Source organism: Caloenas nicobarica, chromosome 3 (assembly GCF_036013445.1).
Source record: "Caloenas nicobarica isolate bCalNic1 chromosome 3, bCalNic1.hap1, whole genome shotgun sequence".
Taxonomy (NCBI): domain Eukaryota; kingdom Metazoa; phylum Chordata; class Aves; order Columbiformes; family Columbidae; genus Caloenas; species Caloenas nicobarica.
The window spans coordinates 117,498,614-117,520,612 of NC_088247.1; the positions used below are offsets into that span (position 1 = coordinate 117,498,614).

Below are 21,999 nucleotides of genomic sequence, written 5' to 3' on the forward strand. Positions count from 1 at the left end.
TTTACATCGGATCAAAGCAGGACACGCGGTCAGGTTTGCTCCAGCCTGCAGCAGGAATGCACCTGCTGTCAGTTTTGATTCAGGCCCACCTGCGCAGAAGATGCGACACTGCAGCAGAGGAACCGGCACACGGTGCACGGGGTAACCCTCGGCCCAGCTGGGGGACCCAGCGGTTTCCCAATCTTCAGTACAGTTTTATTCTCCTTAAAGAAGGGGATTTAGAAAATAACGTATCTCTTATTTCAATATGCTTCAACTGATTGACCTACTGAGGCAAATAAGAGAAGGCACAGAGGATCCTGAAAACTCACTAAGCAGCAGTGAATGAAACATTACTTGAACGTAACAAAACACTTTCAGGATCTTGACTTTTCTTCTCCTTCTTGAGAATCCAGTATCTCTGATCTGACCAAACAAGATTTTTTTTTCCCTTTTTTATGTTCACTTCTGCTACCACTGGAGGCGCTTCCTCTAGAAACTTTGGTGTCAGCTGCTGATTGCCATTAGAATAATTAATTTTGCCTTCAGGAAACAATCTATATGATTTTTAAATCTCCCTTTTACAATGTTTCCACTCACTTTTAAAAGTAGAAATGCCCTCATGTAGAATAGGGGTTCAGAAAGAGGGAACCAGCATGGATGAAAAAGGTAAGGGTAAAAGGTGAAAAAGGTACCTCCTTAGGTCCTAGACAACCAAAAGATAAACTGAGGTTTAATAGTGCTAGTAGGAAGACTCAGCTGTCACATGTAGAACATGACAGAGCAGGAGAGCCAAGGAATTTTAACTGAGAGTCTGCTTAATTGAGTAGTCATATTCTCACTAAAGCCGAACTGCCTCAGAGGCAAATGCAAGAGAGAGGCAGATAGGAATCACTCTCTTATTGAAGCTATTTTTTTATATATAGGATTTTTTTAATACAGGATATTTTTTACATATAGGATTTATTTTGAGAGCAGGGCACTGAACTGGTATCTCAGAAAGTTCCACCAAAGACCTTCCACGCAGATGATCCTTCTACTTTGTGAAGCAACAAGAGCTTTCCCTCCACTGATTTATTTTTTAATGGCTACATCAATTCAACAATGTGACTGTGGAAGCTGGTCCCACAGTTGCACTGAATTAGCCACAGGGAGGAGACAGTGGTCTGCAGCTTCCTTCCTGTGAGGTGAAGTCATCATGTTCAAATCAACTTCATCTCTGGAAACTCAGCCCTTTTCCTCAGTGTTATGAGCTTTGAGGATACTCTGAAGGGGAATAATGAAAAATAATGACAGCTGGAAGGTAAAAAAACACCCTCAGAAACCACTGATGGACAGAACAACTGGACAGTAGGCACTACTCCTCCTTCTTACCTGTTATCCCTCATGCTAAGATAAAACATGACCCCAGTGCCAGGAAGAACTTCATTTATCTGCCTTAGATTGCTGGACAGGATTAGCTGGGTCTGCTGGTGGTAGAACAGCTACGGCTCCTGCTCAGCTTCTCTCTGCTGCAAGAGCTCCCAGAAGGTCTCCTACCCTCTAGTTCATCAGGAAGGACATGGTGGGGTTGGAAGAGAGCAGACCCTTGGGTCTTGCCAGCTGATCACCTGAGCCCAGCACACCTCGAGAGGCAGCCAGCCGAAAACTTGGTGGTATGTCATTACCCAGCTTTCCTCCTCTTCCATATGGTGCCCTCATCTTGGAAACTGTGAAGATACTGTCCTGGAGGCTTTGAAGGTGAAGAAGGCTTCAAGGAAGTGTTGAATACAGATAATAAGCAACAACAGTTAGGACTGAGGAATCACTGAGAACAGAAAAGCTGGAGGGTGGCAGAGGAGAGGCCATAGCAGCAATAATGAAGAAGAGAACGTGTCCCTCATGAGATATTTTTCTAAAAAGTACTGGACTGTAAGCACAGAAGCAGCTCCTGAGGGCGAGTGGTACAGTCCCACGTTGGCTATATGTGCTGAACTGATAGCTCTGCAACCTACTGCTGCTATTATTTTTCCTTTTAGCCAATTATGTGTTAAAGGCTTGTGATTTTCATTGTTTGCATTGCACACACAGAACAGCAAGTTGCACAGCCAAAGCTTCCAATGCTGAGAACGATACATAATCATTTGTCTTTGACTTTGGGTGCTGCTGAGAGAAGTGCTGCAAAATCACTCCCCACTGTGACAACAGCAGTAACCTGAGGTGAGACTAGTGAGAAACTAGGGAAAAAAAAAATAAAACAAGAGTTGCCCAGTAAGGGTTCAAAGAACTAAATAAATAATACGATACCAGTGAGAAAAAAGATGACAGTAAAAAAAAGTTTCCAAGTTCTTTAAACTAGCCTAGGTTCACTGTAAATCACTTCTTTCTTCACAGATTTTTACCTCTGTTCTTAAAAATTACATTTCCCTCAGAAAAAGAAAGCAATAACACTTCTAAATAAATAAGCAGGACTTGATGTACTGCCAAGGGTTTCTACTAGGCAAATCATAAGGATAATTAAAAATAAATTCAGAGTGTGCACATATTTCTTTTTATGTTATAATTTTGGGGTTTTGTGCATGCTTTTTATGAGTTTAAAAAACTAACAAAGAGACAGATAATTGGTAGGGCATTAAGCACAGTAATCATAAAGTATTGCTAGACTGAGCAGTTTTCTCACTGTCCTAATAATTATTACATGACCAGCTGCTATTTCACAGCTCCAATGAGGGCAGAGACGCTACCAAAGGTTCCCCTCCAAAGTCATGAGCAGTTGAGCAGACTCTTTGAAATCTTCTTGGGAAAAAGAATAGTCTGCCACCATTAAATTTATTAATTTTACTAAGTCCTTATTGGAAGAAAGCAAACGGCAATGTGATTGCTGTATCGCATCTAGCCTGAAAGCAAAATCTGAGTCTGTCAGCTTTTGTAATAAACGGATAAAAATCAAATCATTAATCTCATTGTCGTCCAGCTGCCACACATTTACTGAACATAATGAACCTACTAAAAGGGAAGGGCATGTGTTTTGTGCCTGTAAATGTGAAAATACACACTCTGAAATGGAACTTGAAAGAGATTCAAACTTATTTTGCACTAACACCCGCGTTTACTCTGGTTTACTCCCTCCAATTTACTAAGCCAGCAATATTACCTTAAATTGAGACTGAAGATCACATTTCCAAATGTAGCATCTGAAATTATGTAGAAATGCAGACAAAGAAACCCGTAGATGCAACCTGAGATGATTTGCAGACTTTCACATAGAGATTAAAGAGAATTTGAAAAGTTTCAAGATAAACTTCCTTTCTCCTAAAATAACTAAATATGTTAGATCACTTGTGGTACAGTTAAAAAAATTAGAATGGAATGGACTAGCCATGAATTCCCATCCTTAATTCTTTGTTCTTTGACTTCTCTGCTTCTAGACCTTCAGAACACGACTCTGTCCTGATCAGCCCTGATAAAAACCTGTGGTGTGGTACTGGCTATAAATTCACACTGGTAGAGGAGAAAGTTGTGTTTTATCTCTTCAGAACAACTTTGAACTGCACTGCCTGTCCTCCCTGTGGGCCTATGCTTCCCAGATTGTACAACACCTTTGCTGTTTTCTTCCAGAAAAATCTGTATAAAGCTGCAGTATTTGGCTTAAGTGAGTCCTAATCCTCACTGACAGAACAAAGTCCACACTGGAGGCAAGAGGCCTGCAAAATATCATCATTAAAAATGGCTTTTGCTTTGGACATGTCTGCAGTCTTCCAACGAGCATAAATTTCTGCATATTAGAACCATAACTTAGAAGTGGCCACACTGATTTTCATTGCTTTCAATCTGGAGAAACAAAATAGCTGTCAAGCTGAATACTTATATGACAATTTTTAGCACAAAACACATTTTACAGCCAAGACATAAACCTCTGAAAAATGGTGTCTGATGGAAACAATGACAGTTCATTCACTTTATGAAAGCACTAGAAGGTGCTGTAGAAAGTGCTATAACAAACACAAAAACAGATGAAAGTAACTCCCGCATGGTCTGTTTAAACTGGGCATCACCACTGCTTGGTTTTGTTAATGTTTTGGCATTCTGAAGAACTTGGTCAGCTAAAGCAAAGCTGTTAATAACATTAAAAAGCCTACGTTATCCATAAACCACATTGTTAGCATTACTTCTTTTTTTTTAGCATAATGCTAAGGCACTAGCAAACATGACGAGACAAAGCAAATTTCAAATCAAATAGAACTCCCTGTGCACATCTGCTTGTCAAAAATGTTTATTCCTACATAAACTGAACAAAAATAGTAAATTATCAATTACTTTCTCATAAGTTAACAGCATCTTAAATCTATGAAACCAGTGCCAAAGTTGGGTTCCTAAACCATCTTAGTTTTTTTCAGAATCTTAAAGCACTGTTGACTTTGCTGTGCAAACAATACAGCTCAGACTCATTAACTCAAATTAATAGGAGCTTCCAGGTGCTCAGCCTTTCTAAAAACATGACAGCACCTAAAGATCTCAGCTCAGACATCAGAGACCAGATTTCCATTCTTTGCAGATATGAATGAACTGTCAGAACGCTATGTACCACCATAGGACCTCTCTAATCTCTGAATCAAAGCAAATTTCATAGAGCTCAACAAACCATCAGCTTTGATATTTAGGGGCAAATTTATTAGCTACAGAGATATTTCCCGTATTGTGCTTTGCATAAATATTTGGGTATCCTTGGTTGTCACAAAAGCTACGTTGTTCCCTCTCCTCCTCAAATAAGGACCTTAATCTGGAATCCTATCTAAGTTGAGGGAAACTTTCCATGGACTTCACTGGGCTTCAGACTAGACCTTATCTGAACAACGCAACTGCTACTCAGCTGTTAATTAAAGACTATTTGGTGTATGCGTGTAGCAGCTCAAACAATGCAGTGCTACCCTTGCATCCCTAAAGACTAAGCTCCATCATAGAATGGTTTGGGTTGGAAGGGACCTGAAAGTTCATGGGCAGGGACACCTTCCACTAGACCAGGTTGCTCAAAGCTCCATCCAACCTGTTCTTGAACATTCACAGGGATGGCACATCCACAACTTCTCTGGGCAGTCTGTTCCAGTGCCTCAGCATCCTGGTGGTGAAGAATCATTTGCTACTGGTGCTTTCAGTACATTTTATAGTATTGCTGCAAATATGCTATGAATTTTTGCAAGGCAAGAAATCAGATCTCTCCAATGCTGTACCTGTGAGGTAGGTGTTGTGTGAGGAGTTGATGAAATAGTGTGACAGTGGCTGCGACATATCTTCATTTAAATCCAGTTTCTCAGGTGGAACAACGCCGTTTTCTTCTCCACTCAGATATCGCATAAATCCATCCACTGATATCTGCCCTGAGAGAAACACAGATCCAGGGAAACCACCAATTAATTTCAACTACAGGTTTTGTGACATACAAATGCTATGTTCAATATACACTTACACAAGGTGTATGTGAAAAACCATATAATAATCAGACTGGCTTTCATCTAGGTATTCATATATTTTCTGGTTACTATTACCTTGTTTTCAGCCATATAAGTTGCAGGTAATATACATCCCTTTACATGCACTGAAGATAAATCATTTCATAATCAGTGCCTATAGACAATCAAGGGCACAGGGGAATCAGAGTTACAGACAAAATAAATTGAAACCCATCACAGAAAGAGGTTTTCTGGGGAAAAAAGAAAGCATGTTTTCCAGAAGAAACCAAAAAAACAGCAGAGAGCCACACAAAGAACAGGTAATTTTGACCTCTTCTGAATACAATTCTGTGTGTGTATATGAATGCAACAAACGGCAAAGCAAACTAAATTAACTGCCTTTCAAGTGGGAACTGAGCTTTGCTTTGTAATTTTTGTATTTGTCTTTCAATTCATATCTCTCTGGAGTGACAGCATAAATGATCGTTTCATATGCTGCTGGCAAATTAGAAAGCCGAGTCCTATCCTTAGCTTAAATATCACCACTAATCTCAGTGGAGCTGTGCTTATTACGTCAGAATGAATTTCTCTGTCAAGCCTTTTGCATGAAGTTGATTTTAGGGTGTCTATTTGTAGATTTAGACTAAAAAAAAACCCACCATATCCAGTAGTCTCTACGTGATGATTAATGCTTAACTGAACAAATTTGATTCATTTTTCTTTGCCTGATATTTTCGTTATTTTGTCTAGATTTCATCTGTAGGTTTACTCAACCACAAAGCTTTAGTTAATTCAGTTACTGCCTACAGTAAAACAGATCTTCTATATCTCTGAAGAACCTTCAACAAGCTGCATGTCTGGTGACTCCCAACAATGAGAATTTCTTACCTTTTGTCCCCAAACCAAAATATTCTGCACAGTATCTCTATTGAAAAAGAAAAACTTAGTTGCCTGACTACGGCATTGAAAAGTGGAAGACTTCAGCTCTAATCCTAACTCTGCTCCTCTCCTTTTAGGGTCAAGCCCTTTTTATCTCAAAACATATAAACTCACACATATTTTTCCAGTATATGAAAAACTAATGGGCAACCCTGCATAATTTTTGTAAAGGTTTTAACCACATGATGCAAATATAACACGTAAAGCAATTCCTTAAAATCTGTGCTTGGACCCTGGGATTTGGCTCTTGATGGAAGAGGAAAAGATCTAAGTCTTAAGTTCAGATGCCTCATTTTCATAACAACCCAAGATGGTGGCACTAAATGAACCTATTCACATGACAAGCAACGTAGTGACAATACAGAGCAATGCAATTATCATTCATTCTTATGATAACAATTGTAAGATAGTTGAAAGGAAAAACATCAAGTCCATCCACTATTTTAAGACTGTACTCTGAGCACAATCTTGTCAGGTGCTACAGCTGCTTTGTTATAGCGTAATCAATCACCCACAGACAGAGCCCTGTGTACTTTCCTTTTCACAAAAAAAACCCCAAAACCCCCCAAAAAACAACAACAACAAAACAGGGCAAAAACCACTGAGGTTTTAAATTAAACTAAAGTTTTATGAACAATCTATTTGCTGCAGGAACCTACCAGAGAGACATTATGAATGTAAACAGTATCAAGCACTACCGTGGAATTAGCTTGAGCTAAAATCCACTTAAGAGAAACAATCTCCACCAAGTTCTCTGGGATACAGATACGATCTGTGGTGTAGATTCAGAGCACACAAGCAGCAGCGCACAGGAAAAATGGGTAAGATCTGAATGGGATGGTTGCTACAGCTAAGCTGTGTCCCCATGACAGTGATGTGCAACTTCTGATGTTTGAGATAGCTCATCCAGAGTCATCTTCAGTATCTCCATGTTGTTTTGAATGGGTACCTTTCAGCCAGACTAGGAGGCTTAGTTGCTTTGTCATCCCTGCTCCAGACTAAAATGAAACATACTGGTTTTCGTACATCCAATTCCCCAAGGAACTGTGGCATCATAATCACACTGCATTCAGAAAGACAGGTTTCCATTTTGTTATAGAGATAACTCATGTTAATTTCCACAGATACAGTATTCAAGTGATCTCTGTGTTTAACACTCAGAGTATACCTGAAAAACAGGGTCCTTGCAGTCCTTGTTTTTCAGGTGGAGGCCTGTAGTTAAAGATAAATTAAGTCACTGGATGATACCCCATGGAAAACCTGTAGGTTAAGCTGGGAGCTGAACCACAGAATCTCCGAGAGCCTGTTTGGGTGAACTTGGAACACCTCTGGGATAAAAGGAAGCACGGCAGAGGCCTCACTCCCTACATCTCTCTACTTCGTGGAACATTCTGCGCCTTTGCTCCCTTCCACACTGAAGCAGGACAAGGTCTGCAGGGTGGTCCTTCTGTGTATTGCCGCTGGTATTAACACAAATCATGGCAAGTATTATTCACGTGTATAATTACATAGTTTCGGAGTTACACAGTTATATGAGCTTACGGCTGTAGAATGCTATTTTCCCCATCATAATTAAGCAGTCAGCGTTTCAGAAAGTGAAGCAATTTGCAAGTTCAATTACAGATGATATTGCACCAGTCAGAGTTTGATTGTGGAACAGAGATGGCAGATGTCAAAGGGACTTTGTATCCTGGATATTAAGGAGTAGATTGTTTGTGACCAACGCCAATGATATTCTGAGGCCAACTGCAGTGAGGATGATCCTCAGTGGACACTCGTCCAAAACGAAATGGCCTCAATTTATCAGTAAGATTTGTTCTCTGTTTTCTTAAGCATATTACAAATTTACTGCAGACAAGAAACAAGAAAAAAAATGTGATCAGTTCTTTCCATTAAAGTTGTCACCTTTTATCTTCAGATATCATTAAATCTTCCTAATATATATGATTAGATATAAAAAGTTGGGGGGAAAAGAAACACACCAGGCAATGACAGAGGGACAAGACGGAGTCACTTTTTTTTCTTGCACATAATTTCCTTAAAATCATCTGAACCCTATGTCTTTAATGAAACTTTCAGAATGACCGGTGTGCTTTATATACTTAAAATTGTGGTGTTAACTGGCTTGTCTTTTTCACTCACCATTGCCATCTTAAATTTGATCTGATGCCGCTTCTTAGGACAGAGGCAGACCCAAAGCTCACTAGTGTTTGTTGAAACCTTCAATAACATTTGGTCCAAGACCTTATTAAATAATCCTAAGTGCAATGCAAAGAAAGACCAGACTCCAGATGACTCTATTTTAGCTATGTTGGCAAAGCCAGAGCGAGAAGAGCAAACACAGATGTAACCATAACAGCAGCTATGTCAACAGCTCCAGCACTCAGTGACAGTTTCCTCTGTGGGGTCTGGAGTTTACCAGCATAAGAAACTTATTTTTCCCCCTTGAAGTATATCTAATTTACCTGATTAATTAGAATTTCCCTATGGGGTCACTCCATAGTGCTTTATTAAAACACTTAAACAGCACAAACGTTAAAAAGGTTGCTTTTTCCTGTGGCGTGTGGTCTATTTAAACGTCCGACACTTAACTCCTTCCCACAGTGCCACTAGAACACCTCCTGCTACACAGGGCAATGGCTGCCCAGGGGCCTCCTCCTCTCCCCTCAGGCTCGCAGGGCCATTTCTCACATTTTTCCCCTCATTTCTTGCAGCATTTCGCCAGCTCTGAAACCCGGTTCCCTCGAGGTGCCGCCGCCAGGGTGGCTGAGGTGCCGCTGGAACCGGCCAGAACCGGCCGGAAGCGGCTCAGGGCAGCCCCGGCCGCTCCTCACAGAAGCCCCACGGCTGCCCGCGCCTGGGCAGCCACAGCCAGTTCAACGGCGAGAGAAAATTAAACATGTTCTAATCAACCGTTCTGTTTTCAACTTAACGCAAAGCCACTTCTGCTCGCAGGCCGAGTGCTGTCTCAGCGCTTCCCGCCCAGAAGCGGCCGCATAATGTGCCACAGCTGGAGGACTCGCAAAGTTTGTTGAAACCACCCAGCTCCTACGCAGAGCGGGAGATGCTCAGATGTCGTGTTTGACGATTAACATGGGTATTTTGTTTCTTCTCTGCACTCGCTAGGCTGAAGAAATTCGTGATGAATGTCAGCTGCAGGATATTTGATTGTCAAAGTACACAAGCGAGTGGCTAAAGTTGTGCAAGTTAAATAAGTAACCGATCAACTTAATGTTTTCATTGTGCAATGGAACAGGTCTGTAAAATAAAAGAGCAAGTACTAAGGAGAAATATGAAAGCATCCAATGTTTTCTTAATCACAGACATTCCCAATACTTCAGAATTATAAATGTGTAGCTGAACACTTGTCTATAAATTATAAATTACACATAAACTTTTATGTAATTCTAAAAACATATCTGAATTTAAAAAAACTTACAAGAGCTAGAGGCACTGGAAAATCTGAAAAAACCTTTACATGCCTCTCTCCATGTTTATACATCCACATACCTTCCAAAATCCTTTCTCCAAACACGAAGGAAGCTTCTAAAAGAAAGGGACCTTGACTCCTCCAGGTCTTTTGAACATTTTACCCATTTCTAGGTATGAAACACATGGCAAACCCTCACAAGATCACCTGCTTGCCCATGCAAACTAGCATTTACACTATGAAGTTCCCATGTCATCATTTCACAAAACAAATCGAGTCCAAACTCAGACAGACCCATTCGAATCCAGTTCTGGCTTTGTCCCTGTGTTACTTTTCTGCAGTGTGGATTTCAGCTTTGCTGGCACTTTGGGTGCAGATGCAAACAGCCCTTTTGCGGCATGCCCGCAATCCCCTTCTCCCCGTTTGATTTGGAAGCTGAACTTCATCTGCCAGTCAGGGATTGTTTCCCCTGCTGCCTCCAAACCTCATCCTTTACTGCAGAAAGGAAGAGGAAGCCCACACAAGAGACTCCGAAAATGTCCCCAGCGTTCAGCGTTTCACCTGCATCAAAGCGTGAAGCAGCCCATTAGCAAGAGGTTCCACAGGGCACCTTGAATGGCTGCTCCATAGGGCCTGCTTGGCGGTGAAATCCATGCAGAGATCAAAGAACCACCACCAGATTGACAGTCAAGTGAAGTCAACCAATTCTGATTTTCTTTTTTTTTTCCACTAAAATTTGGTAGGAAGGAGAAATAATTTCCTACTAGGAATAATTTCCTACTAGCTGTGATCAGCTCCATTTCATGAAATATGTGAAGTGTCTGTGCAGCAGTTTGATCTTTGTCTGCATCCCTGGCTTCATCTGATTGCTACAAAATAGTTACAAGGGAGAGAAGAAAAAAAAAAAATAGAAGTAGTGGCAAGCTCTGAGTATTTCACAGTATTTCCTTATTAGCTACAGCTACATGATCCCATACCTTTTGAGATACATTACATGGGACCAAAGACATAAATGTTCCTGGATGGCAGCTTAAAGCACATAAAAATGTAACTTTGCCTGCTAGAAACAGGGCTCCTTTGTGGTCAACATTTCTCAGCTCTAGAAGACAACAGAAGCCACTTTTGTCATCCCAAATTCTTTTTATTGGAAACTGTCTTCGGGCAGGTGGCATTCTGCTGGCAAAGGACCTGTTGAAAATTCACAAAACCTACACGGGTAATGAAGTGAATCCTCTCTTCTATGGTTCTTGGATATGGTCAACATTCATCAATCAAAATGTTTTCTTCTGTAGTTTATGGGATCTGAAATCTCCCCATTCCTGGGAGACAGTCTTCAGAAATTTGCCATGAAACAGGAATTTCAGCCAGTCAGTTGAACTGGTTGATAGGACAGACTGTACTTTGTGAACGTACTTCTCAGAGGCTCCCCTATTTCAAGACTTACTGTGCTGTGACAGGCTCTTTATAACCCTCTTGGACTACATCTAGAGAACCCAGCATATCTTTTACAAGAACCAGGGTGTGTGACAGTCCTTGTGCAGGGCTGAGGCACTACACAGTTTCTGTGCAAGCACAGACACAGATAACAGCCTCATGTAAAACTGTTCTCACGTAGTTTCCAGGGCTGGCAAAAGCAGAGTTTGCTTAGGGCGCAACAATCCTTCTCCTGATGCTTAATGAGACACGAGTTACTCAACAAGTTCCCGCTTCCCCAGCCCCTCTAGCGTTCTGGATGTGGAAATGCTTGTGGGTCCCTGGGAGCTTGTCAGCTCTTCAGCTTGAGAATGCAAACAAACCCCTGCTCACTCAACACCTGCAGCACTGTGCCAAGCACAAGAGAAGAGACGTGAGGGTTCAAAGTAGGGCCGAGCTTCTAAAAGAAGCTTCACCAGCTCAGCGCCCTTGGCAGAGGCCCAGGATAGGGTCAAAACATCAGCAGTGCAGTAGTTTGAAGGAAATATAAAAGTACAGCTAAACATGCAAACTTCTCAACCCAGCTGCTAGATCTAAATGCCAGTCCCCTTATTTCAGCAGATAAGTTGCATGTGCAGCTACTTGACTCCTACTTGCTTTTCCCCAGCTCTGCCCAGCCTGCTCCCAGCAGCCTTCCAGTCCTTTCGGCAAAGTCTTGGGACAGAGTAGGACACAAAACAAAAGAGGCAGAACTGACAGCAGGAAAGACCACTTATCTGCACACTTTTCTTAACACTTCAATCTTGCAACTTTAACATCATCTTGAAATTCATGGATGTTTTGTAAGACAATTAAAATGTGCATTTGCTTATAAGCAGTCGACAGGTTTGTCTGCATGGATCTTAAACACTTCTTTCCATATATTTGCAAACTTAATAGAGCTTTCCATTTGTTTAAGCCCATGTTGTTATCCATTCAGTTATAATGTAACTGGAAGGCACAATTGTGCCAAGAGATATTATTAAAGTAAAAATGAAAACAAACAAAAAAAAGGAAAAGAGGCAATTAATTGGCACCTCATATCTCCCAGCCAGCAACACAGAATTACATTAGTATTTTGTCTGACAGTGAAATCAGGTCTATTCCAATGCAATCTGTAACATTAGTCGCATTCACTGTAATCCCACACAACTGAGCAGTCCCCTCAACTCGAAGATTAAAATCCTCCAAGTAAAGCAGATATTTTATAATCTTGCAAGAGATTTGTACAATACGCCCCACAGGAATTCTATTTCACAAACCAGCACTGCAATTTACAGCTCATTAGGTATTAACATTTTTGTGCACGGTGTAGAGTAGGATGCATGTACCCCCGGTGTGTCTCTTGACAGTGGGCACACATTAGCTACTCTATGCTTTCTAGCTTTGTGAGCCAGCAGAGACGCTCACAAGGACGAATTTACGTAAAATTCACACTGTATGGGACACGATGTGCCGGGGCCACTCTGATAACACTTGCAGCATTTGCATCCAAGGGATTTTGGAGGCGATCCTGAAACCTGTTTGGCATTCCAGACACACGTGCTATTACTATATTGCTATGGTGTAACTTCAATTTCTGTCTGTATTCAGTTCTGTAAACTAGGGCAGGAGAGGACCACATCATCCAAGCAACATCCTCTTAATAGCAAAGTCACCAGAGGGAGAGAATATGGTACTAGGTCAGCCCAGACTGAAAATGCCACAACCCCACAATTGCGTTACTGGACTTTACCCCAGGAATGTCAGTGCTACTCTATTTTAGAAAAAACCACTGGGGATAGAAAAGACTTTTAAGCCTCAGGTCAGGATCTGCAGATACTTCAAAATATCTATGTACCAACCTGAGGAGAACGAAGGGTAAAGTGCACGGCGAGTCTCTTTGAGTCCGGCGACGAACCGAGGCGGACAAAGACACAGGCTCAATATGAGTATAATGTCAAAGTCGTTTACTGTTAGTTTAAGCAATCTATTTATACCCCTTTTAGACAATGCTTGTGCAAAAGGTTACATGTTAACTGGTTACTTTACAATAGTTATGCATCCCACTCCCACTCTGCTGATAATGCTCTTCTTCTGCTGATAACGCCGTTCTTGCCAGTTCTTTTTTACTTCTAGTAAGCTCTTTACTGTCCTGTGATAACTCACGACCTTTGTACAGTCTAAGGCTTGTATTCCTACCCCCTAGTCAAGTTCCAGCTTGTCCATAACTTTGACAAACAAATCATGTCCTTTTTCTTTCAGAAAATCCACCACACCAACCATCATTACACACCACAAGCAGAAGTAGTCAGTAGCTCCTCTGGTTTACCAATTTTCTCAATGATCAGCAAGGGAAAAAATCCATACTAGTCAGACAGTTTTAACAAATTAATCAGTAGAGGAAGTGTAACACATCTGAAGTGCTGTGTCTGAATATCAGTGAAGCATTTAATAGAGTTCCTAAATTCAAATTTTTCCTTATTGGAAAAACTAATCCGCAGAAAGCACAGATCGAAATAAACTGAGGTCAGACTAGAAGATGAGGATTTCTTTGAATTTGAAAGCCGAACTGCATGAAAGAAGCCCAGAGGCTGTCACACTGATCAGCAGTAGGTTTGGTTTCATACAGTCTTTAATAATCTGAAAAAGCAGAATCAACAACACAAGCTTTAGAGAACAGACAGTTCTCTGAGACCTGTTAACAAAACAAGACGGTAAAGCTGTAATGAACCAGGTAAACGGGATGGAAATCAAATGAGAACACACAAATAATTCAAGCTAGGCAGCTAGTCATTCAAGCAAAGAAAAATCCAAATAAAGAGCTTCCCAATTGGGAAGAAGATGCCTAGAAAATCATCATCATGAAAATCAGATAAGATGCAGAGAACAGTAATGCATCTGCCTGTAGCTGCATCAGAAAAGGTGGTTGGAAAAAAATGTAATTGATTGGCAGGACATTCCAGTCATTGATGAAAGAGGTAAAAATCCATGGCCTCAAATATATTAACGTACGTGTCCACAAGTGAACCTAACCACACAGGCAATCCTACAGATTTAATAGATAGAAATTAACCTTAACTATTGACAACACAAAGGATCTTAATGGGACCACAGACACTGCTCCCAGTCTCATGACTCTAGTTTTTTACTTCTTTATATCAGAAACGTGTCTAAACAGAAGATTTAGAGAAGGCTTATGAATAATAACATAAGTCACCATATATGCCAAAACATGAAAGACCAAACATGCAAAGCTGATGTGGCAATAATAAGATGGTCAACAAGTGTTTTAAGTGCAAATGATAAGGATGAGGACTGACAGCTACAGTGGCCAAAGGCAGAAGGAGGTAACGAGATCCGAGGAAGCAATGGAAAATTTGGGGCGAGTGTCTGAAAAATCTTGGCAGTGCTACAACTAATTGCAGTAGGAAATAGTCTTGCAAAGGATTTATTGGTTGTTTCATTGCTTAAATCCTTTACAATCAAACCATGAGAATATCCTATTGTGGTCAAATCTCATTCCAGATTTCAAAACCTAAAGGAAAACATAATGGGTCCAATTCTGCCATCAGTTCTACTTGCTCAACTACTTTCTGTAATTAGACAGTTACCTGGCCACAAACCAATACAAGTGTTCTTTGGCAACATGTTCTTGAAAATGAAACAGAAAACTTACTCAGTAAGAAAAGAACAGAGCGAGAATCATTGCTCTACCCTTGAATGGGTGTATTGTAATAGGACACAGGGAAAGCTGAATATAAACAAATAGAATGGGAACTCCTATGCAATATCAAAAATAAATGCTTACTGGATGACAAGCAGTCAGAGAGGGGAAACATGGGAAGGTAAACATGTTGTGCTTAAGCAGCGTACATAAAAGAGCTTCCTCAGTATCAGTTAATCCATGAGGAAATACCACATGCCCAAGGACACCGAGATCCAGAGTATTTTGCAGAGTAAGCTTCATCAACCAAGTAAAGCAGAATTCAGTATGTTTGAATCAGAAATGCTTGTCATTCTAATGAAGCTATCATAACCATTTTAGCATCTGTACAAGTGCACAGAGAAAACTAACATTAGATACTTTTTTTTTTTGAAAGAAAATGATTGCAAATGGAAAGTCACTTTTCTGAATGGGTCGCACAAGAGGTACTGCAGCTCAAAACAGTTCACATTAGGGAGGAAATATTTTCTATATGCTTCTGGGCAAGCCATGCCAAATAGCAAACCTCCTCTTTTTATGATAAAGAGTATTTTCAATCAGAATTAAAACTTTGGGAGCATTCCAAGGACACTGCCATCTCGAAAGGGAAAGGAAGATGGAGTGTCACCCCAGAAGAAACAAAAGTTTCCAAACCTCACTTGTGTCTGTTGGCATGAGCCGTCCCTTTTAAACAAGATGTTAAAGTCACTGTGCAATGTTGAGCATGCTATTTATTTTAAGTCTCAGTTTTTTTCAGCCCTTTTCAAACACCCAAGAAAGAAGGGCTCTAACCCACAGAGGGCATGGCCTGTGAAATTTCTGTATTTTTCTCTAGTAATGCTAGAAAGCAGTAGAACACACACAGGCATGGAAGATTTTAGACACTCAACATTTTATCTTCCTCAAAATTTAAATGCTGGAAACAATTATTTTAATGGGTATTGATCACCTAAATCTCCACAGCAGCTTTGAAAACCTCTGCTGTAACAAAGCGCGGCCACAGTTCAGAGATCCTGGTAAGCTGAGGTGTTAAGGACAACCATTATTGGAACCTGTCATACTGTAAAACTGTGGTTTATTAATTTCAAATTCTGTGTGTATATATATACCTAGCATATGCCTATCACAGCTAGGAAACACACAAATATCCAACATCTTAAATCAAGCACGCCTGTGTTACAGTTCACATTTAACCAGATACCTGTATGTAGCATCAAGCAGTTTCTTACTGGTTTTCATCCTCTTTTTTCAGCCACAGATATCTCCTTCTTTAAACCAAACCAGTTTCTAAGACATTAGCAGACGTATAGATATATACATAGCCGAATATTTAGTAATTTTTAAGGACTACAGGAAAAATCCCACTTTGGTGTACATAAGGAAACAATTTCTCCTAAGTCTCAAGACTAAAGCAAGGTGATCAGCATCATCTCCACGTTGGACTGCAAGGAAATGCTACATCTAAAGTTAGCTAGAAAACCACATGGGACTGCAGATTATTCCTTGGCAGGCATTTACTTTTCTGCTTTTTTGTTCCCTGTCCAAATTCAATTTTGCTTAAAAGTGCTGGCCTGGTTTGTGCGGTCTTTACATTAGCAAGTCTCAGCTACTGTCTTCCAAATTCTCATCCAAGAGTGGGGCTTTGGCTATTAAACCCCACAATGAATCTCAATAATTTCAGCTGACATTGCGAGATAAAGCAGAGCAACACAGTGACGGAAAAGACATTCTTGTAGTGTCACAGAACTCTGTCTTTAAGACCCACTTCCCCACCGTAGCTACTGTCTACATGCCAACACATCTGCTGCTCTGGACTTCAGCTGAGGTCTGGAGCACCATCCAGGAGAAGGACATGCTAAGGGCCCTTGCACCTGGGCAGGTCTCATTAATTACATTAGGACAAATTAAGCAAAGGTAAATACAGTGAGCTACACTCAAGACTCCCAGCAGATGTCTTAAGCTTGGTATTTCTGAACACTTTGAGCCCAAACCACAACCATCTACAAAAACTACCGTGGACAGAATGTCTGTGGGCTCACAGGGTTTTACCGACACAAGTAGCTAGAGCTGCTCTTGACTTTTCAGTGCAGATGTAGTACGAAATTGTTTCTGACAGGATATCTCTTACAGGATATGAGATGACAGATAGTTTAGATCCAATTAAATCTATAAAACCCCTACAAAACCACCTTCATACACGTTCCTAGCCAGCAGTGGAATGAGCACTTTATGACATGCAGATTTCTAAGATAAGCAGACAACTAGATAAGCGGAAAGACTGAAAATCAGACAGATAAAAATACCATTAATCCCAGCAGTACTACAGTTATTTCTGTCAGACCTGAAAGACGGCCACTACTGGAATATGTCACTGTCTTCCCAAACCTCTGAAAAACACTTTCTGTAGAATGCCTCGGCGTGATCCTGGGAGATTTAATAATGTTAAATGTTGGCTTACTTCCAATTGCTAAGTTGCATTAAAAGACATCTAAAAATACATACTTTTTTCCTCCTAAGTGATACTTCTCTACATGAGCTATTAACGCACTTGCCAGAAAGACTGTTCTGCAGCATAATGGGAAGAGATAAGAGTGTGAGCATGCTACAGGTGGGGAAGAAAGCCTAGGAAAATACTTCATTGTGGCCTAAGTTCTTATTTCCATAAACTCCTCCAGTTGAAGAAGAGACAAATATTAAAGTGGAAAAGAAAAAAAGGCATGGCTCTGCAAAGACAGCCCAGATAAACCAAAAAGAAATTACTTCGACCCCTTTAAAGGGACTTGCTTATCTGCTCTTTAAACTTGGTCCTGCAGCTGCAGGCACTGCATTATACAATCCCTTCCATAAACAAATTGAGCTCTATCTTAACAACAATTGCTTTTTTTGCCCTCTTGACTACCTCTGGCAGGCTGTGCCAGAACCATATTGTTAGGAAACTTCTCTTAATTTGCAGACTAAATTTATTCAAGGCCACTTGATACCTCTGTGTTCTTCTGCCAACATTGTCCTTTAGTTTACCACTTCTTTCTGCCTCCCCAGCATTTAACCCTAAGGTATTTATAGGCAACAGTCATATTCCAGCTAAAGGATATTGTTAGAATAGATGATTCCATCTGACATTATACGGGAAACTTCCTCATATGGTCCTTGTATTATAGTAGTGCACGTACCCCAAACTCTGTTAACAGCCCTGTCATGAGAGAGACCATCCACGCTGAAAGATTCACGGATCATTGCTGGCTCCTCAAGGCAGAGACTGACTCTCTATTTAGTCAAGTCGACCACAGGACAACACAAAAAACAAGACGGCACATGAAAGGGGATGGCCAAATGTCAACGAGCTCGTTTGTGGCAGAGCCAGGAAAACCGCGCTCTTCTGCCACCGGTTCTAGGTGTCACCCACTGGATCATGCAGCCGTCAGTCCCGGTGTCCTCAGGGGCCCTTTGCAGCTGCAAAGCACCATATTTGTAGTAGTCATAGCGAAGAGCCAAACCCCACAGTGTTTATTCAAAGTTCATCCACATTTGTTTCCTTCAGCACTCGAGTCCATGCCACTTTATGTTTTCAGAAGAAAACTTTATCTGATATTCACCTTCAAATAATAAATCCTGCTGCTAAAATTGAATACCTCCCGGTGTTCCACAAAAGAGGCAGTAAAACGACAAGCACGAAGAAGCCGTTTTAGAGTAAGTTTTCTAATTATGGGCTCTGATAGTCTGAGGTTGATTCAAACACAATACGGGCAAGCAGCAGCAGCAGCAAAATGCTTCTCCACAACCCTTGAAATGCAGTGTTGATGTAAGATTCTACTTATCCCTAAGCAAAAGCTCCATCTGAAGAGAATGATGTGACTCTAGGTGTACTCTGAAACCTCTCCTCGTATTTCCGTTGTGGTCCTGTCACCCCAGGGACTTTCACCCGTTTGTAATGTTAGGACATTGGGTTTGAGCCTGGGGTCCATCGGGTGGTCTATCAGGTTTCCAGGACGTGGCTCAGGAGTTACTGCTATGGTCACATTCTGTATTAATTAACGCAGGTCTGGTCTGCCTGATGAATTCAGATTGTCACGATTAGTTAATGTTCTGCAGATACAAACTCCACAATAGGTCTGCCCATTTTACATTCAGCACAATTTCACTGATATCAGTGCAGCTACTCCTGGTGCCAGGCATCAGTCCCAAAACGCAGCTCTGCAAAGCTCATGCCTCTTTCAAAGTATCCGTATTATACACAGAAGATTAGGAAACTTGCCCTCCCTGGAACTCTGAACATATTTTTGATGAATGCCATCATTAATTCTAGTGCCAACAGCAAAGACTAACTCTGTGCATAAGCACATGGGTCTCAGACCCAAGCCAGGTCCTACATTTTTAAAATGCAACCAAGGAATAAAAGGTAAAAACTTTTGCTTTTTACTGAGCCAAATACTACTGTGTCTTGGTTCACTGTTGCAAAATCCATTATTATCAGTCCACATCACATTTTATGTTGTCAAGTTGTTACAGTTAAGTTAGAAAGATGAAGCACTTTGCCTGCAAAGCAGATGCAAAAAACCCCATAACTGAGGATTTTCCATTCTAAAAGACTTTTACAGCATTTAGTCTTATACTTGAGATGCGATCTTCCAAACCATTGTAAGATCCAAAATGAATTTTACAGCTTAACTAGTAACTAGAAATCAAGCAACTAATATACAATGCATCATAGAAATGTATTTTGCAAGTTCATTTTGACAAGTATAGTTTCCATTAACTTATTTATGGTGATACATTATTCATACTAACATTTGTTGCATATACATACACATTTAAAAATAATTTTTAACAAGGTTCTTCTGGCAAGTTATGTAACTTAGCACTTGTTGCTGACAGCACGGCATAGGCTACAACTTTTGTGTGGCATATAAAATTTAAAGAGTAATAAATTCTGCCTGGAATCTATTGTTCTGTCATCATTTGAGAATGAGAAACAACACTGAGAGCTCTTCTCTTGTACAACTGGAATGCTGGAAAGCACTGAAAAATCCCAAAGTTAATGGGTTTTTTAGTAAGTATTCTTTATTTCCAACGTTACGGTTAGGAGGCTGAAGGATTTCAACCATTTTGTATCACTTCCTACAAACGTTTCAGTGCCAGAAAACTCCATCATTTGGCTGCATGGTTTATACATCAGAATTTATGCTTTAAATATTATGAAGTATGTCTTAGAAGTGTAGCCACAGTTGCACGGTACTTGTTTTTGCCATTAAAGTCTGTTGCCTAGGAAATGACCCCCTTCTGCCATCAAAAGACTCCAATGTGTAATTATTCTTAAGCAGTTACTAAAAGGTGAATTTAATGTGGTGGGATGAAAATGTTTAAAACGTATTGATGTTTAAGGAAGGAAAAACCACATTTGTACTGAAGTGAATATAGCCTGGTGTTAAGGCTGCCATGAGAAAAGCATGTAGTAAATACTGTATAGAATTAAATATCTTAATCTAATGTTAATTGCTTCATTTATTACCTAAGAAAAAGCCAGCATAACAGCTACCAATAAATGTGCGCTCGCAAAACAGAATTAATACTAGAATTCAAAGAGAGTCATAGAACCAGCACCCCTACAACCCTTCTAAATACATGTCTAATTGAACCTGACAGACAGGATTTCCAAATAGGTAGAGCTGAGAAAATCTGGAGAAGAAACACTGTGAAATGTTAAGAGCAAAGCTCCTTTCTTCTGTGCAGATCTAAAGGTTTGGCCCTTTAAAATTAAATAGGCAGAGATATTTTTTAAACAAACATATACTTAAGAGAAAAAAACCTAACATCTTTATGCTATTACTTATCTCAAAGATGCCTTCTAGTAAGTACAATCTGGTGTACAGATCCTTTGGCCAGGAAAATCTCCAGAGCACTTCCAGACTCTATTTTTAAAGCTTACACCACAGACAAGACAATCTCAATAAAAACCACTCTAAAAATAATGACTAATAATAACCTAACCCTTGCCTTGCTCCCACCAACGAGGAAGCTGGGAAGCATATATTTTATTGCTATAGCACGATTCCAGCTTTTTCACGTCTCCTTTCCCTAGCAGGCCTTGGTTTCATGCTCTTCATTGCTGGTCTGGTACATGGTATAGCTCTTCTTGCACGCTTAGAGTCTTAAAGAGACACAGGACGTCCCTAGAGCCACGACTGTTACTCAGTGGTTTTCCAAACATTTACTGGTTTTAGAATGAAAGGTTAAAACTGAGACAATGTGATTTGAGCTCTCAAAGTTCTGGGGTCCTTCTGAACTTAGAAACTTTTAGAAATTCATTGCATTATTAGAAACTAGGACTATCATCCCTGAGGGTCTGGATGCTGCAAAGCAGAGAGACCTGAAACTCAGCATCCACGTCCCATCTCCCATCTGTAACAAGATCCTAAACAACTTACTTTCATACAAGCCTTTGTAGAAATAGAAGCAAATAAGGAAATTCCCAATCAACCACTTGGCAACTGATTTATTAATACGCATCCCATTATCAACCTGGTAACTTGAAAGGGAATAACATTTTAGCAGTTGTGCCAGCCACCTCATGCAAATGCTTTACAGCCTGAAAATTCCAAACTACAAGATCCTACTTAACCAGCCCTAAAAGTCCCCTGGGATGGTTTTCCTGACAGCAAGAGTCTGCTCAGCAGTACCAGGAACTTCCTTCTGCTTCCACCTGATAAGCAAACACGCTATACATAGTGCATTAATCTCCTTCACTGTATGACACAAAGCATTAATCACAACAGCCTGCTTCAACCACAATAAAATACTACTCCAGATGCTTAACCTATGTAGATGTCAAGCCCGTGTATCTGCTGATGCTGCAAAAGCTCAATCGCGTCCCAGCAATACAATAACCCAAAATATGTTACCAACGAGCAGGAACATGGGCAGCCTTTTTACTCAAAACTCTGCAACCTAAGGCCCTTATCCAGTAAACAAACTGGTATTTGATTTTACCCGGTACCTGAAGAGCCATGTTGAAAAAGTTTAAAATATTATGTACAGTTCTGGCTTACTGTGTTCCAAATACTGTAATTTAGCTGCAACAGGTACAGAAAAAG

General features: G+C 40.4%; 1 protein-coding gene across 4 annotated transcripts in view; it reads right to left on the reverse strand.

Moving 5' to 3' along the window:
* The window catches only part of PLCB1 (phospholipase C beta 1), a 370,006-nt gene that overhangs the window by 112,660 nt on the left and 235,347 nt on the right, over positions 1 to 21,999 (reverse strand). For all 4 annotated transcript variants that reach the window (XM_065630670.1, XM_065630673.1, XM_065630671.1 and 1 more), the window contains one exon: positions 5,187 to 5,333. In XM_065630670.1, coding sequence (XP_065486742.1) covers positions 5,187 to 5,333 — 147 coding nt within the window. The remainder of the gene's footprint in view (positions 1 to 5,186; positions 5,334 to 21,999) is intronic.